Source organism: Vigna radiata, chromosome 5 (assembly GCF_000741045.1).
Source record: "Vigna radiata var. radiata cultivar VC1973A chromosome 5, Vradiata_ver6, whole genome shotgun sequence".
NCBI classification, from domain to species: Eukaryota; Viridiplantae; Streptophyta; class Magnoliopsida; order Fabales; family Fabaceae; genus Vigna; species Vigna radiata.
The window spans coordinates 22,625,835-22,642,751 of record NC_028355.1 but is presented as its reverse complement, the minus strand read 5'-3'; the positions used below and the strand labels follow the sequence as shown (position 1 = coordinate 22,642,751).

General features: G+C 31.3%; 2 protein-coding genes across 2 annotated transcripts; one reads left to right on the top strand and one right to left on the bottom strand.

Moving 5' to 3' along the window:
• Window positions 1-161: 161 nt before the first annotated feature.
• On the bottom strand, window positions 162-1,969 carry LOC106762220 (cysteine proteinase 15A). The gene is made up of 3 exons (XM_014645998.2): window positions 1,346-1,969; window positions 835-1,081; window positions 162-670 (listed from the first exon to the last, which is right to left on the bottom strand). The coding sequence occupies exons 1-3, from the start codon at window positions 1,919-1,921 to the stop codon at window positions 393-395; spliced, it is 1,101 nt and encodes a 366-aa protein (XP_014501484.1). The 5' UTR covers window positions 1,922-1,969; the 3' UTR covers window positions 162-392.
• Window positions 1,970-4,129: 2,160 nt separating this feature from the next.
• LOC106759800 (transcription initiation factor IIF subunit beta) lies at window positions 4,130-10,141 on the top strand. The gene is made up of 6 exons (XM_014643141.2): window positions 4,130-4,435; window positions 6,203-6,311; window positions 8,793-8,926; window positions 9,032-9,106; window positions 9,432-9,581; window positions 9,742-10,141. The coding sequence occupies exons 1-6, from the start codon at window positions 4,238-4,240 to the stop codon at window positions 9,859-9,861; spliced, it is 786 nt and encodes a 261-aa protein (XP_014498627.1). The 5' UTR covers window positions 4,130-4,237; the 3' UTR covers window positions 9,862-10,141.
• Window positions 10,142-16,917: the final 6,776 nt, after the last annotated feature.

Genomic DNA, 16,917 nt, shown 5'->3' with positions numbered 1-16,917 from the left:
CATGAAGAAAGACAATTAAGTCCAGGAATTGTTTTGACCCGTTAGTTCTTGCTGTTTACAGACCACATATGTCAAATTACTGTAATAGACAACTTATAACTGACACTGGTTTATCTGTTCTCCTATAGCAGATTTTTCTTGTAGTATACAAGGCATAGGAATGAGGCAACTTTAATTATGGGGACACAAATTCATTACATTGAGGTTACATACAATAACTATCGATCACGGTGGGTAATGTTTTGAAGCTAGACAACCTAGCACAGAGAATTGCAGAATAAAGTAAATCATAAACATGGTCTTAGTAGTTTACTCCTCCATAACATGACACCATCCAAATTATTTACATACGCACTATACTGGTGCCCGCTACGACGTCTAGGCATCCATATTTAATTGTTAGAAATATGTATAGCAGCTACAGTTGAAACCATCGAGTCCACCCCACATACATTGTGACCACGGCAGATCTTGTAATATCCGTTTTCTCCCCAGCTCTCCCCCCATGAATTCTTTATGATCCAGAAAGGCTTTTCCTTAAACCGAATTGGAGCATAGGCACCAGCACCATAGCCTACCAGAAGAACTCCATGATCCAGGTGCTTCCCGCAGATGTATGGGCATGAGACGCCACCAATATATGTCTGCATAAAGACTGCATTGATACCAACTGTACCATGAAAAGCAAAAGTCAGTGTTTCCTAATCAAGATTCAACATATCTTATTCTTGGTGGGACGATCAAATGATTGAAACTATCCTGGAGATATTTTAGTATTCCCTTGGAGGTAAATGATTATAAATATAAGGGAGTCAGGCAAAGAAACAGAGCTACCTGCAAGAGGACCATTCTTCACCAGATTAGCAGCAATTTGTTCTTCGTCAAGGGAAACAACGCTAAAATTAGCTACAGATGCTGCGATTTTGCTCTTATCAAATTTGCAGGGGCCGCGATCTCTTCCGGTGTAAGGATAGTCCTTTTCTCGCATTAGTCCTCCAGCCTTGAGTGAGTACTCGAATGCAGTGGTCATCAACCCACCGTTACAACCAGAGTCACATGCTCCACGCTCTTGCGGGTCACACTAAGAAAGTTGTAGGCACATGATTAATGCACGATGTTTTTGCAAAATCCAAACCAGGTCAAAGGTGGTTAATTTTACTTTTTAGCATCAACCTAACTATTCATCTTGTGTTCAAATTCTCAAAAAAAATAAAAAGATTCCATTCATCGGAGCATCATGTGTCAATATATCACGCCTGTGGTCAAATCAATTGCTACGCAAGTGCATGAATGACATATTAGCAAAAAGAAGAGACAATACTTTGTGTAAATAAAAAAGACTAACCTCGTGATCACAATCCACGAGTTGTTGTTCGCTAAGGCTCACGAGCTCACCGGTCGAAAGAAAATGAGCACCTTCCAGCGCTCCCACAGCGCTAAACGACCAACACGACCCGCAAGAACCTTGATTCTTGACGCCAGTAACGGCTCCATGGTCGCGCCAATCGAAATCGCTAGGGAGGTCGTTGGTCGGAAGGATCGGAGCCTTCTGAGCGTCGGAGGGAAGAAGAAGCGGCTTCAAACCCAGAAACTGGCGGCGAAACTCCGCCGGAGTGAGATCGGAGAACTTCGTGACGCCGTGGACGGCGGAGGGGTCAAGCTTCTGGTGCGACTTCGCTCGGAGCAAGTTATTCTTGAAGATGCGGAAGCGGTGGTCGTGCTCCTCCTGCGTGGCGTACGTCCTGCCGAACTTCGCCTTGAAGGCGGAGAAGTGGTGCTCTGCGTTGAGCAGGTGCTCCTCCGCGTCCGGCACCACTTGACGGATCAGAAGGTCATCTTCGCCGTCGATTCGTTCGGCGATGGCTAAGGTGGCGGAGAAAAGGAGGAGACTGAAGAGGAAGGAGAGTAACGGAGTAGCCATTATAAGAAGAAAAAGCTCAGAAAGAGCAATGGATATTTTGATCTTTGGGGAATCTTTATGCACGCTTCCCTGATTATTGTAAACTACGAAACCAATACGATGTCCACACGTGTTTCTCTATTATTGAGGTTAGAAAAAGCTTCTTCTTAGCCCATAGTTCCAGGCCCACTTATCCTCTTGGCCGGATATTTTCAACATAGGGCGTTGGTCGTGCACCTCCACATTTTTTGCCTGCACCTCTTCATTTCACTTTTATTCCCTTTTTTTTTATTTATATTTTTATTTTTTATTTATATTTCTATTATATCCTTAAGTCTTTTTTTTAGTGTGAGTTGGCCTGGTTTAAGGAAAGTTGCAAGAGAGTTCTTTATCTTCGTGTGATTTTGATTGTGTTTGAAAGTTGGTTGAAGGAGAAAAGTAAGGTAAAAATAGCTTAAATTTTTAAATGGATTTGATCATCCTTCAACATCCGTTTAAAACAGATGTCGATGTTCGTCGACGGATATCCACATCTGTTTATGCCTGGCGTCTTCTTCCACTAAAAACTCATAAATCTTGGCGTCTTCTTCCACTAAAAACTCATAAATCTTTACACAGAAAAATAGCAGAAACCTCACGCACAACATTGAGACGTTATATTACATGCATTTAAAACAAAACAAAACAACCAAGCAGAAATACAAAACGAGAAAATTAAACTTTGCAGAGCCCGAAACGAACAACACCCATACATGCGCGAAACAAAAGCCCGAAACTTTGCAACAACAACCATACATGCGTGAAGAAAAACCGAAACGAACTAACAATTCAAAGACCAACGCGTAGACACAAAGCACCACTACCACCAAACATACTGCCGCACCGCTGTTTACACAGGCCGTACTGTCGCACACACCAAAAGTTGCACCACCGAAATGCACAAACAAAGAGGACTGCAAGTTGGGAGTTAAAAAAAAGTGAAAAGGGGAAACAGTGAAGTCTGGAGATGGGGGTGCAGTGTTACCGTGAGGGAGAGAGTGAAATTGAAAAGAAAAAAATAAGAAATCTAGGGTTAGTTAAAACAGGGTTAAAAGAATAAATAACAAATTAAAAAAGTTTATTTTGGTAATATAAAAAAAATTAAAAAATATGGAGAGATGGAGGGTCAAATACGTGGAGGTGCATAGATTAACACCCTTCAACATAAATAAGACGAAACTGAAGATAAATGTCGTTTTTTTTTTTTAAAGATTTTTCGTCAATTTAGTTTCAAAATTATGGATTTATGTCTGGTTTTAAAATAATTATCGAAAAGGTTAAGAATTTGTTTTGGATAAGTAGTTAAATAAATGTATAAGTTTTTACTTTACGAAGTTACGAAAAAATAACACAATTTTTTTAACAGTGTTGAAGTTGTATGGATTAAAAACGATTTCTGCAAACATTAAATTTAATTAATTAAATGTGATTAAGTTTAAAGAAAGTCGTTATAAAGTTAAACAACTTTTATTAAAAAATTTATTAAATTGAAGTAGTACTAACAATTTGCGACTTCTGTCTAAATATTAATTACACTAAAATCGTGTTTAGTATCAACACTTCAATTTAAAATAAATTTGCATCGAAATCATGTTATGGCTTGAACTGAAATTATACTTTAGATTGACAACTTCATTATTAATAAAAATAAATTGAGATGAAGTTATAATTTTATATAATGACTTTAATTTTTTTTTTATTTTCTTACTTTTGAAAATCTTCTCTTTACTTTTTTCTATTTTTCTTTTATTGTACCTTTATTTTTCAAATTCCTCGATAAAACAACGCACCCTTTGATGTTTATGGGCGAATACGTTAGATTGGAGGCTGTTGCTTCCCACACCCCCATCAAATTTCTCTCTCACCCCATACAAATGCTTCCAGAGAACCTTTTCTATAACAGGAGAGGGTGATTGCTTCCCGGAAAAAAATTTCTGGAGATGTTTATAGTGTTCCGGAAAATAAATTTCAGAAGTAATAGGGTGTTGGAAGAAATACGAGAGGGTGCAGGAAGCAATAGCACAGATTGGAATGGTTTTATTTTTGGCCCAAGAAGAGGCTATGTTAACATTCAGCCCAATAGCTTTACACATGTGCAGAATGAGCCCAGTAAATCTATAGTATTGTATTTGGGCCAAGAAGAGGCTATGTAAATGCTAAAGTTTCAATACGAGGGGTTGAGCTCGAGGTCAAATATAATTGACTTGGGGCGGTGTCGGTTTCCAGACACGAGCGTGGTTTTCGTTGGTGCCTAGAGGAAGCACAGAGAGAAAGAGAAAGAGAGAGAGAGAGAGAGAGATGGATGAAGAAAATGGTTACAGTGGGAGTAGCAGCTCGAATTTGGAGACTTCGAAGGCGGAGAGATCTGTGTGGTTGATGAAATGCCCTTTGGTGGTGGCTAAGTCATGGCAGACTCATCCTCCTTCTCAACCTCTCGCTAAGGTCGTCCTCTCCCTCGATCCTCTCCATCCCGAAGAAGATCCCTCTGCAGTTCAGGTTCTCCTTCTTATTCTTTTTTTACGCCCTTAGTTTTATCCAATTCTACTCTTGTTACCGGAAAGATTCACACATATTCGATGCTCTTTAAATTGATATCGAGTCTAAGTTGGATACCGCACCTTTCGTTTAGTTGTCAAAATCTTATTTGGTTCGCAATTTCGTTAAAATACAATGAATGGCAACTACTTTAACTTTTCTACTACGTTGTGGTTGACCAATAAATGACTGCAAGGTGTGCTAGACACTGCGGAGTCATGGAATTGACTTGCTGTGAATGTCATCAGATAGGAATCGATTTGTTTCTCGAATCCTTTAGATACGAGTTCTATCTATGATACCAAGGTTTTGAACTTTGGTTGGGGTTTTGTTTTTTATGTGATCCTATATGATGGAAAACCTTGAATTGTGGTCTCGAAGAACTCTTTAATGATGTTATGGCCGCAATTCTGATTGCGGATGTTTTTTCATTGAATGTTTCCACGGTAGTTGGTTTCCCCTTAGAGTAGTGTGAATTGGTTTGGTTGTTCCACTTTGTGGTTCATTGCCTGCCAATTCCTGGAAAATAACGTATGGAGCTTGGCTAGACCATGCATGGTGGTGGAGTGAGCATTTGAGACTGGTAATGGGTAGAGCTTCGACATCAGGTTGGTGGGAACATATTTTTTTTCTTTTCATCACTGATGAGGATGTGAGTACTGTTGAAAGGAGATAAGAGAATGACACCTGCATATAGACGTGACAAGATGATAGGAACAATCAATAGAAACGCAACAATATTATTGATTGGGAAAAAACAAACTATTTCAGAAGATGCCCCTGTAATCCCAGAGCTAATGCTCCTTAAAGAAGAGATGGCTCTCTCTGCCCACTTCTCATGCCTTCGCCCTGTCACGTTCTGGCCCTAAATTACATTGCCTCCTCTAGTAAACTGGCTACATCAGCAATTGTGACTAATATTGTGTTTCAGCTGTTAGATTTAACTTAGACCCCAAACCCAAGATCCTATCATGAGATAATTGGATCAGACCTATTGATGAAAAGCAAGAACAGAGAGAATCGTGTATGGGACAAGCACCTTTGAAACAGAGTTCGCATGAGCCTTAACACTCCAGAAACTTGTCTTTATTGTAACTCAAAACAGCGTAAAAGGTTGAGGCTTTTCTCTGAAATGGTAGCCTTAATGGGCTAACAAACTTCAAGTAGAACTTGTGAGCTTGACCAATCCCAAGCACATTTGCTAAATTTCACCAGAAAATAATTTTTCTTGCACTTCTGCTTGATTTTGGGGAGCGGGCCTGTATAACTTATCCGCTTGTAAACTACGAGTTTCACCAAAAACATGCCCTAGTGTACCAACCAAGTATCCCCTTGCACCTGTATCATCAAAGACTGCTGCTATTGGGTAACTGTGATGTATACTAAAAAATCTACAAATTTAAGTGGGTGTACTTTGATTTTAATGATAAGAGACAATTTTTTCCTTATTAAGTTACCTGTTTTAAATATTCTAAGTAACGGATGAAGTGGACCATTTAATTAAAATGAATTCTATTCATTTTTGAGATATTCCAAACGTGGAATATGACTTGCAAATTCATTTAATTTTTCTTAACGATGAGTTCCACCACATGACATTATTGATTGTGCAAGATGAATAAAGATTCTGCTTCTAGATTTTTGACAGTGTGGGCAATAGTTTCTGATGAATATTTTTTGCTTGTCTTCATGTGAGATATTGATTTTATAGCTCCTTAACCATGACAGTTTACAATGGAGATGGCTGGCTCTGAAGCTGTGAATATGCCAAAAACTTATTCATTGAATATGTTTAAGGACTTTGTTCCTATGTGTGTCTTCTCTGAGACTAGCCAAGGTGAGAATCGTAATCTCAGGTTTATACCATTTGTAGTTTTTACTCATCAATGGCAAGTTATGTTTTATATCTGTGTAGTTTTTTATTCATCAATAGTAAGTACTGTTCTTATAACAGTTGTAGTCTGTATCAATTATTTACGAGTTCATTCGAACCTTGTAATGTTTCTCATTCTCTAACTTGATATATATATATATATATATATCTGTGTGGGTGTATGTATGTATGATAAAAGATACCATGTTCAATTCAATACTGTTCCAGCTATATAATTTGACGAGCAAATTGTTTTGATGCTTGAATCACACCATAAATCAGACATGAATAGCAAATATTGCAACTTGGAGTAGAATAATACGATTCTTGCACAGGTTCTACGAGGTCTTAAGTGTAGTTGCGGCCCCTTGCACTCCTCCAAGGCTCATCACGCCTGTCTTGAACAGTGCTTTTTTTAACTGAAAAAAGCAGCCAGAGTGGATAAACTGTACTGCACCACAGTTCTAAGTTCTGTTCTACTCATGGCTGCACTTGCATCTAGTGTGATAATAGGGAAGAGAGATGACCGTTTTCACAAGCCTAATCCTATATGACAGTTTATTCTTTTTTTTTTTTCTTACTTTAACAACTTTTGTGTTTTAATTGCAAGTTATGATGTGTTTCAACTTTGGACCGTAAGTTTTACCTTTTATATCTTTGCATTAGATATTTAAATATTGTTGAACGTCTAGTGTAAAATAAAAACATATTTAATTGAGATGATAGTTTTTTAATTCAATAACTATTAGTTTCGCATCTTTCTTTTATCATAAAATCTATGTAAAACATAGTAAAATTTATTGTTTTTCAAATACAAATATTTAATATCGGAGTATGTATTATAAATTCTATTATGTGTAATAATTTTAATAGTATTTATTTTGAACATTAATATTATTCTATTATAACATATTTTAACAGAAGTCATGCTCCTAGATTTATTTTTTTAGTTACTGATCATGAATATATGCTTTAATTTGTTTTCTTAGTTTGTGAATGCGAGGGGATGTTTTATTATTAATCTTCAATCTGCCGTTCAATTATTATCCCTCTGATTCATTATTTATGTCCTGATTCAACTACCATTTATAAGTTCATTTTTTTACTGCTTTGTTTTTTTTTTTTTTTTTTACTTCGCTTTCATCAAATCTGGGATTTGGTTGGAAACTTATAATAAATTCACTTCTCTTACTAAGGTCTTTCTTCAAGCATTCTCACGATACAAATTGTTATAGCTTTGTACCCGGTCCCCTTGAAAGTTCAGTTCCAGCTCTACCACTGTAGGATGCTGGCTTATAGAACTTTTTTGTTATCATTTTGTTGATAATTTACAATTAATTTGATATTTGGTGTCTAAAGGGTTTAATATAAACTAGGGAGTATATCTTGTTTCATGTGGGTTTTCTTTAGAGTCTAGATAGCATTTAGGGTAAGGATGGATTAACATAGCAAATGTTTAGAGTAAATTTAAGTTGTTACTGTAGTTTAAAAGGGAAACATGTCATTTTCATTATCTAAGGAGATTATAATCATAGTCAAAACATAGTGCCAAATAGTGCTGCTTAAATGGCAAAACTATAGAATGTTAAAGATATGCAATTACTCCACTTCTATTATCTAGCTTGGTAGTCCTATCCTACCCTGATCTTGCGAAAGTGAATCACTGAGTGTGAGTGTGAGTGTGATTGCAATTGCTGATTGTGCAAAAACCCAAGTAAAAGTGACATCATTGTCTCTTTACATTTGCAACCGCTTTTTTGCAATTCAAGTACTGGACTGAGGTAACAGATCCTTCGTTGACTGTTGCAATTAACTATGACATGTTCCGGACATCTTTATAAAATAACCATTTTGTGTGGCGTAATTGAGGATTAATGCGATTTCAAGCTATGATGATTTTGTCTTTGAGATATGACTTATAAGTATTAATGTTGAATATGTCTTAAGTTTACAATACTTGATTGTTTAGCATCATATAAATATGTTAGTTTGTTCAGTATTTGTTATTTGGTGTAGCGGCTGAAATTGAGTTGGCTGTTGAGTCAGCATTCAAGATCGATTGCTACGATTAAATTAAGAAATTGTCAGTGCTCTCTGCCTAGTAAAATGAATTAGATTTAATAGAGAGGGATATGCATCCACTAACCCAGATTGACTACTATAAGTGGAATTAAGAAATTAAGCCACTTTCAGGGCTCAAATTTAATGGATAGGAGTAAATATTAATTTGGGTAGCCCCTGTTGTAAACAAACCCACCAGATTGACTATAATAAATAGTTTGCTTTATTATGACATGGCAAGTGGTAACTGTGAATTGTGATAATATAATTTAATAATTTAAAATGGATGAAATAATACTTCTATATACAGAGTATTTTCTACCTGGTTGTCACAATGAACTTAGCTTCCTTGTGTTAAGTAACAGGTTTTATATTTTACTTTAGGTGGCAAGGTTGCAATGGAAGGGAAAGTAGAACATAAGTTTGATATGAAGCCCCACGGTGAAAACATTGAAGAATATGGTAAATTGTGCCGTGAGAGGACAAACAGATCTATGATTAAAAATCGACAAATACAGGTATTTTGTTCACGTGTATTATTTAATTATCCTATAACATTTCTTGCGTTCTGTCTGATTAAATAATTGATTCTCTTTCTCTGGTTCCCTCGACTCAATTGGAAGGTTATTGATAATGATCGCGGAGTTCTAATGAGGCCAATGCCCGGAATGATTGGTCTAGTTTCATCCAATTCCAAGGTACATAATGTACAGAAAATACAATCTCTTGGACATGTTGGTGATGTACTTCTAATTGACTCTCTATCTATCATTTTTTGCCTGCATGAAATTTCTGGCCAGTGTGGAAGTTTTGCGTTAATAATTAGAACAGCCAAGTATCTTGGCTTTAAAAGCTTTATGATATAGTGCCAGTCATAAATCTTAAGCAATATATATTAGATAATTATAGCATAGATTCATGTAATCTTGATGAAAATTCACTGGAAAATTTGGTCCTTCAAACTTGTTGTGTATTGCTGGAATAATTCTGAGGTTTTTAATTACTCGTATGAAACTCTCACAGGACAAGAAAAAAACGCAGCCAATTAAACAATCTGATACAAAGAGAACAAGAAGAGATCGGGGAGAGCTGGAGGATATAATGTTCAAGCTATTTGAAAGACAGCCTAACTGGGCCCTGAAACAGCTTGTCCAAGAGACTGATCAACCCGCCGTATGCTTTTCTGTTCTTTTTTGAATTCCTAACTTCTTGTTGTCGTTGTAGCGCGTGCACGCACACACTTCCTGCTGCCTGTCCCCATACACTGCGCCCCGCTTTTCTTTTGCAGCAATATTTGAAAGTTCCTGAATGGTTGTTACGTTTTCTTTTGCAGCAATTCTTGAAAGAGATTCTGAACGAACTGTGTGTTTATAATAAAAGAGGTGCCAATCAAGGAACTTATGAGCTGAAGCCTGAGTACAAGAAATCTGTTGAAGATACAAATGCTGAATGAGTGTTTTGTTCTTTACAGTCTATTATTCTAACTCCATAAACGAAATTTAGTATCTTTCTCTTAGCTGAGAAGAGTCAACATGTTTAGGGTAAATAGGGTGATCGAAGAAAGAAACGTTGGAGGTCAAACAACAAGCAAACAGTGTATCTGAAGTGTGAAGGGTACTTGGTTAATGTATTTTTTTTTTATCGATAAATTGTCAAAAGAGCAGTTGTGTATACCTTCAAAAACGATTTTAGTAACCGAAAATATAATTATATGTTGCCTGGTTAGTGTAGAACTTCTCTCTCCCGCGAGTTCTTTTTATAAAATTGAAGTCTTAAATTTAGTATGCATTAGAGATGTTATATTAGATATTCTATATTTTAGCGAGGTAATTTATCTATTGTGAGCGAAAAATTCATTAGGTAAGCCACTGCGTATTATGATTATTTCAGATAATTGAGTAATTATGCCCCCACATTGATTTTTATCAAAAGGAAAGATACATGGTGTGATGTATGTAACACTATGATTTCCTTAATGGGAGTTGATAAATGAAAAAGTTTTTAAAAATCTTGGTCCCCTTTCATTGAAGTGATAGTGTAATTTTATGCTAAGTTTGTACCAGTTTAAGATGATGGGCTCTTCAATTATTGAAAATGTGTGTCCCATGTTTGACCAAAGATTGCCGATAAAAAAGAAAATCATGGACTAAAGTGAAACTTTAAGAATGTGGAATGGCAAGAAAAAAATTGAAAATATTCTAAATAGGATAAAGAAAAAGGAATGCTTCCATGCAATTATCCATTTATGGTTCAGTTGAAAATTGGATGAAAAAGTTAAGTGCCATTGGAGGTTAAATCAGTATAAGGACATCTATATCTGATGAGGATTTCATATCCCTTTCTGATTTTTCACTATGCAGATTTAGACTGCTATTTGATATCTGTCTAGTTTAAAGTATGATTGAATTTGATGGAATTCATTCAGTTATTGTATATGACTATTAAGACGTGTTTTTGAACTCATAACAGTCTAAAATTTTACAATGAAATGTGTAACCAGGGCTGAATTCATTCTTAATATAATATAAATGTAAATTCTACCGTGTCTTTTAATTTTAATAGTACTCTTTTTTATTTTAATAAACTATTAAGTATAAACTCTTGTACCTATAAGTTTCCCTTATAAATAACATGAATTATTGTTTAGAATCTTGTTAATTTTTAATTGTTAAGTGACCTCGAGTGACCTTTATTCTCCATTCCCTACACATTATATATTTTGTGTTTAATCTTTACAAAAATAAAATAACTATCAATTACTTTATAATTATAAAATTTAAATATCATTAGAATTAAATTTCAATTAATTTATTATGTAGCTTAATATATATAAGAAATCATTTTTTTATCCACTTAAAAAATTGAAGATACCATAATCACTCCAAATAAATGAGTTTTTTGATTAGTCACTATTAGTGTGAAATAAAATTTACATGTAACTAACAAAATATATTATGTGTATAAATTTTAAGATAATTGTTGTAAAAGTCAACAAACTTCTGTTCTAATAAAATAAAAACAATGATTTCATTTCACAGTCAATTCATAGTTTATTTCCTCTATTTTTGTTTGACTAGATGTTATGTGTTTTTAATTAAAGAGAAACCCACAATAACTAAGAAGAAGGAAAATAAACAGATATGATAATTTTCATTTCAAATAACAATCTGATAGTTTACTTTACATACATTACACGAGATCTGGTCTCTCTACTGCAAATATAACTCCATGACACCCAATTTAAAATTCTGTGACTGTAATTCTATAAATTGTATGTATAGTTTTCCAAATTAAAATTATGTAGAATCATTCACAATCAGAGACAAGAAAGAATTTGGACATAAAATTGTGTAATTTTATACACACACATAAACAAGGAAAAATTAGTACACTTTTTCTACTTATTGATGTTACATATGTTGGCGAAATCACTTAAATGAACTCGAAGTGTTTAAGTAAAAATTTCTAAAAATACTTTTAGAACAAAATATTTTTATTACTTCAATTAATTTATGTATAACTTAAAAAGAAGTTTTTGTAGAAAATAATTCAGTCAATTTATGTACAATCTAATTACAACTTAACAAAATAAACTTAGTTTTTAATATTAACTTGTAATTATTCCATTGGAAGCAAAATGAAAATCTGTGTAACTAATAATTGATATGGTAGAGATTTATAAAATTGTGACAATAATCTCATGAGTGTTTATGTGCACGCCATGATCGAGCATGTTGATAAGATGAAATTTGCATGGTTGCAATGAGAAGATTAGCATTAGGTGGTATCTGGTGTGAAAAGCATACAGCATATATGAGTATGCATATTATTAGAACGCATGATGATGATGAAGTGGAATTTTGAATGTGTGAAAGACGATTGGTCACCCCACCATGGATGTTATCGAATCGTGGAAAATCAACTAGGAATCTTGTTTGTCAGCTTTGAAGATTTTTGGAGCAAACTTTCTTCACTCTTCAAAGATTCCAATATCATCTTCCCATCAGAATTAAGGCAAAGATGAAGTTGGTGTAGACCTAGCTTAGCTAGCTTGCATGGTGAGTGTGGGTTTCAGTGTCCCACCAAACAGCTTAATGGAATTTCAGGAATTTAATTTCTCACTCCCATGAACGTGGGAAACCTAATAAATGATGAGAGAGACAGAAAAACAAAGACAGAGAAGAGAGAAGAATCTTTTTGATTGAAGAATGTCATTTTAGAACAATGTTGTCAATTGTCGTTGTCCTACCCATGAAATTTCTTTGCATGCATAAGTAAATATCTTCCAATATCACTCATAATTTATTTGTTGAACTCCAGACAAAACTAAGGAAGATATTCTAGTTTTAATAACAGTGGTAAAGAAAGAAAATAAAGATGAAGTATAAGAAGAAACTTGATACTATTATGGGTTTTTTTATTAGACAAATTTGCCACAAGCCAATTTCAAAATAATTACTATAAACAGGTCAGACAGAAATAATAATTTTATTTAAAGAAGTAGTGTATCTTCAGATAGAAAAATAGTAGAGGTAAGACAGTATTCAATTTAAATCTAATGTTGTTAAGAGATGCATAATTTCACTTAAAATATTGTACGGGTGTACACAACTTTTAGTTTTTCTCTCATTTTTTATTTTATTTTTTAATTTCATTTAAAAATCAATAATAAAAAAGAAAAGAAAATTCAATATAAGATCATGTTAAATATATTAGTAGTGTGTTACCAATTTTTCAAAAAAAAAAAATGAATATGAAAATTTAGAAGTATATAGTTAAATATTTTAATTTTTTAATAAATTTTAGTTTTCGAAATTAATAATAAATTGGAATATATATATATATATAAAAATATATATATATATATATATATATATATATATATATATATATATATAAGATAAAATAATATTCATATTTAAGGTTGAATGTATTAATTGTTAGAATATAATAAGTAGTTAATTGTCATTTTAATTATCTAAAATGAGTAGTTAAATGCCATTCAACCTTAGATGAGGAGTATAAGATTTTTTTAAAAAAATATATTTATATAAGATGAAATAATATTTATATTTAAGGTTGAATGTATTAATTGTTAGAATATAATGAGTAGTTAAATGTCATTTTAATTATTTAAAATGAGTAGTTAAATGTCATTCAACCTCAAATTAGGGGTATAAGATTTAAAATATATATATATATATATATATATATATATATATATATATATATATAAAAGATGAAATAATATTAATATTTAATGTTGAATGTATTAACCGTTAGAATATAATGAGTAGTTAAATGTATTAGTGATTAAAGTCTTACAAGTGTTAATAAATTTTAATAGTATTTTGTAAACTGTAGTTTTGTAACTGATTATAAAACTAATCTTTAATGTGAAGTTCAATCACAATCAAAATTGTTCACTTCTTTTTAAAGATTTATTTATTCTATGAAATTTAACTCGAGTTTTTTCTCACAAATTCATTATATGCTATTGGTGAGTATTTTACCTTTCTAAACTCTTAATTAAAAACACTTTTATCTCTAAATAATAATTAAAAAGAAAAACATTGTAATTTTAATATGGTTGTTCGAACTTTTGCAAAACTATCTGTATAACCAAAAAGTTTGAACTTAATACCATCCATTGACTCAACAACCTTAGGTATATAAAAGATAAAGTAGGATTTCCTTTACTTTATATGTATTTTGAAATTAATTAATAAAAAAAAGTTAATTTACTAATTTTACAATTGTTCTCTCTCGTTATCTATATACTAATAATAGTTAGGTTTTAACTCATTCTGAAAAACAGTTAATAAATATGGAAAAAGTGAGATTTTTTTGAAAAAAGTGGGTTTTGTCATATTGAGATGGAAGAACATGATTTCAACTCTTTCCATAATCATCGCGAAAGATTGTAGGGTCAAAAAGGCAGACTTGGAAATAATTAGCACAAAAACACATTACATTACACTTTTTTTTTAGGTTACGGGTTTATTACACAAACAACTTATTTCAACAGTTTATGTGGAAGTGCTAGCTAATCATATTCACAAATATCAAATTAAATTTTCGGGTTAGTAATTATAAAATTTTAAGGAAATTTAAAATATTTGAAATTTAAAATTTTTTAAATATTTATTCATATAAATTAATTTAAATTTTATTTGTTTTAGTTTAGTTAGGATAATTTCATTTTTATTACTTAAAAAACTAAAATATTATTATTAATCATCAAAGAATAAATATTAACTAGTTTTAAATATATAACAATTCAAATTGATATGGAAAATTTACAATTAAATAATTAACGTTTTTTTTACATTAAACTAACCCTTGTGAAACATACGATACAGACAAAAAAAAAAGAGGAAAGGAAGTAAATACACAGACGAGATAGAAGAAAACAATAAGAGAGGAACACTAAAAATAAAAAATAAATAAATAAATAAATAAATATATATATATATATATATATATATATATAATTATAAAAATTGAGATGTAGAGTTTAAGTTTTTATGTTTTAGTTTTGAATTCAAACTCTTATATATCATAATGTATTTAAATTTTCTGAAAAAGTGATTAAATTCTTATGCTAGACTATAGATCTAATTATAAAAGTGATGTTTACATTATATATATATATATATATATATATATATATATATATATATATATATATATATAAATTGATTTTATTTATAATTTATGTGAAATTTTTACATATTTTTTAATTTTCGGACAAGTACATATCTAAATTAAATATATTAGTGGATGATATAGTAAGTAATTACATATAATAAATAAATAATAAATTTTACTAAGATATATTTTTAATGAGTGGTATATCATTTTAAAATCCTAAACTTTAGATATAATTTAACTTTTCAAAAATATTGGTAAAGAAAAGTTTACATTCATTTATAATTAATTTGAAGTATTCAACCTAAGTAATTGAGAAACAAATGTAATATTTACTTTCTTAACATACACATTTGTTTGGCCTGTTAAGTTTTTTTTTTTTTTTTATTATTAATATGAATTGTTAAATGTTTCAATAAAGTAATAACAGAATATATTTTCAACTGAAATTCGAATACATTTTAGGAGCAAGTGAATGGACTTTTTTTTTCTCCATTAGTTGTTATGGTTTTTCACAAGTAAAATTACATTTTAGTAATTACTGTGAGTCATATACTTTGTTACAAAAAAAGTAATAATAAATTAAAATAAAATCAATTTATAATATATAAGTAAGTATAAACTTATTAATTTAAGATTAAATTAAGTTTAAAATTGATTTCTAATCTATGTATTATGTATATACTTTAATTAAAATTGAACTATATATAATAAATAATATTGATAGTGGGAAAGATTGAGAGTGAAAGTTAGAGGCACGGTCTTCCTGACGAAGATGGCTTAACCTTTTCGCGCAAAACTCCAAAACTAAAAAGCAAGGAAGAAAATAAAGGCATCATCCAAACACATGTTGTGGGGATCGATATTTTCAACTACATTCTAAGGCTGGAAAATCATTTTATTATAACTTAATTAAACCTTATTCATTCAAATAAGTATATAATCTCCAAACATTATGTAACTTTTTAGTGGCCAATTTCCATTTACATCACACTTATTACAATGTTATATATATTGAAAATGTTATATTTCAACATAAATTTAAAGTTTTCTGCGAAGCTTTTCTTCATAGTAAGGATAACATTTCTTTAAAGATTAAATAGGAAAATTAGTATAAATTGCGTACAATTGTTTTAGTTTGATTCAAGTCAGAATTAGAAATTAAAAACCAAATTAAGAAAATCATGTTTTTTTCCTAGTATTCTAAAAGAAATTCACCATTCCTTCTTTTTCGTATAAATAATTTTATCCGTTTAAAATAGTTTGAGTTTGATTTTTAAACATCCCTTTTTAAATAATGGAAACTTTGAAAGGTGTCTCTGCTGCAATTTTTTTATTTTTTTACTTAAAAATACATATGAATGAAATGTAGAAGTATATGTGATTCAGTTTAATTTGGTTTAAATTAATTTTGAGATTTTAATTATATGATTTTTTATTAGTACATGCATTTAATTTTTATCTTTGCTTATGAGCATGATCTTATATCATAGTGAATAATTTTACTCCATGCTTTACTATAGTTAAAAAAATAAATCTGTTCTTCAAACTATGTAAATAAAATATAAATATGTAAGGATCTTTATGTTTGTTTTAATAATGGTAAACCAATTAAAAAATGGTTTTATATTCTATTTAGATTTACTTAAGTTTTGAACTCTTCATAAATTTAGGTGTTATTAATTCTCTCTCTTAACATTATATATACGTGTATATATCATATATGTGTATCATTTAATTTAATTTTGTCATCAACCAGATAATATGATGTTAGTTATATTTTTGTATCTAAATCACTGATGAACTCGTTATTTTTCAAAGATGATTATGAATGATTTTATCATGTTTACACGTATAC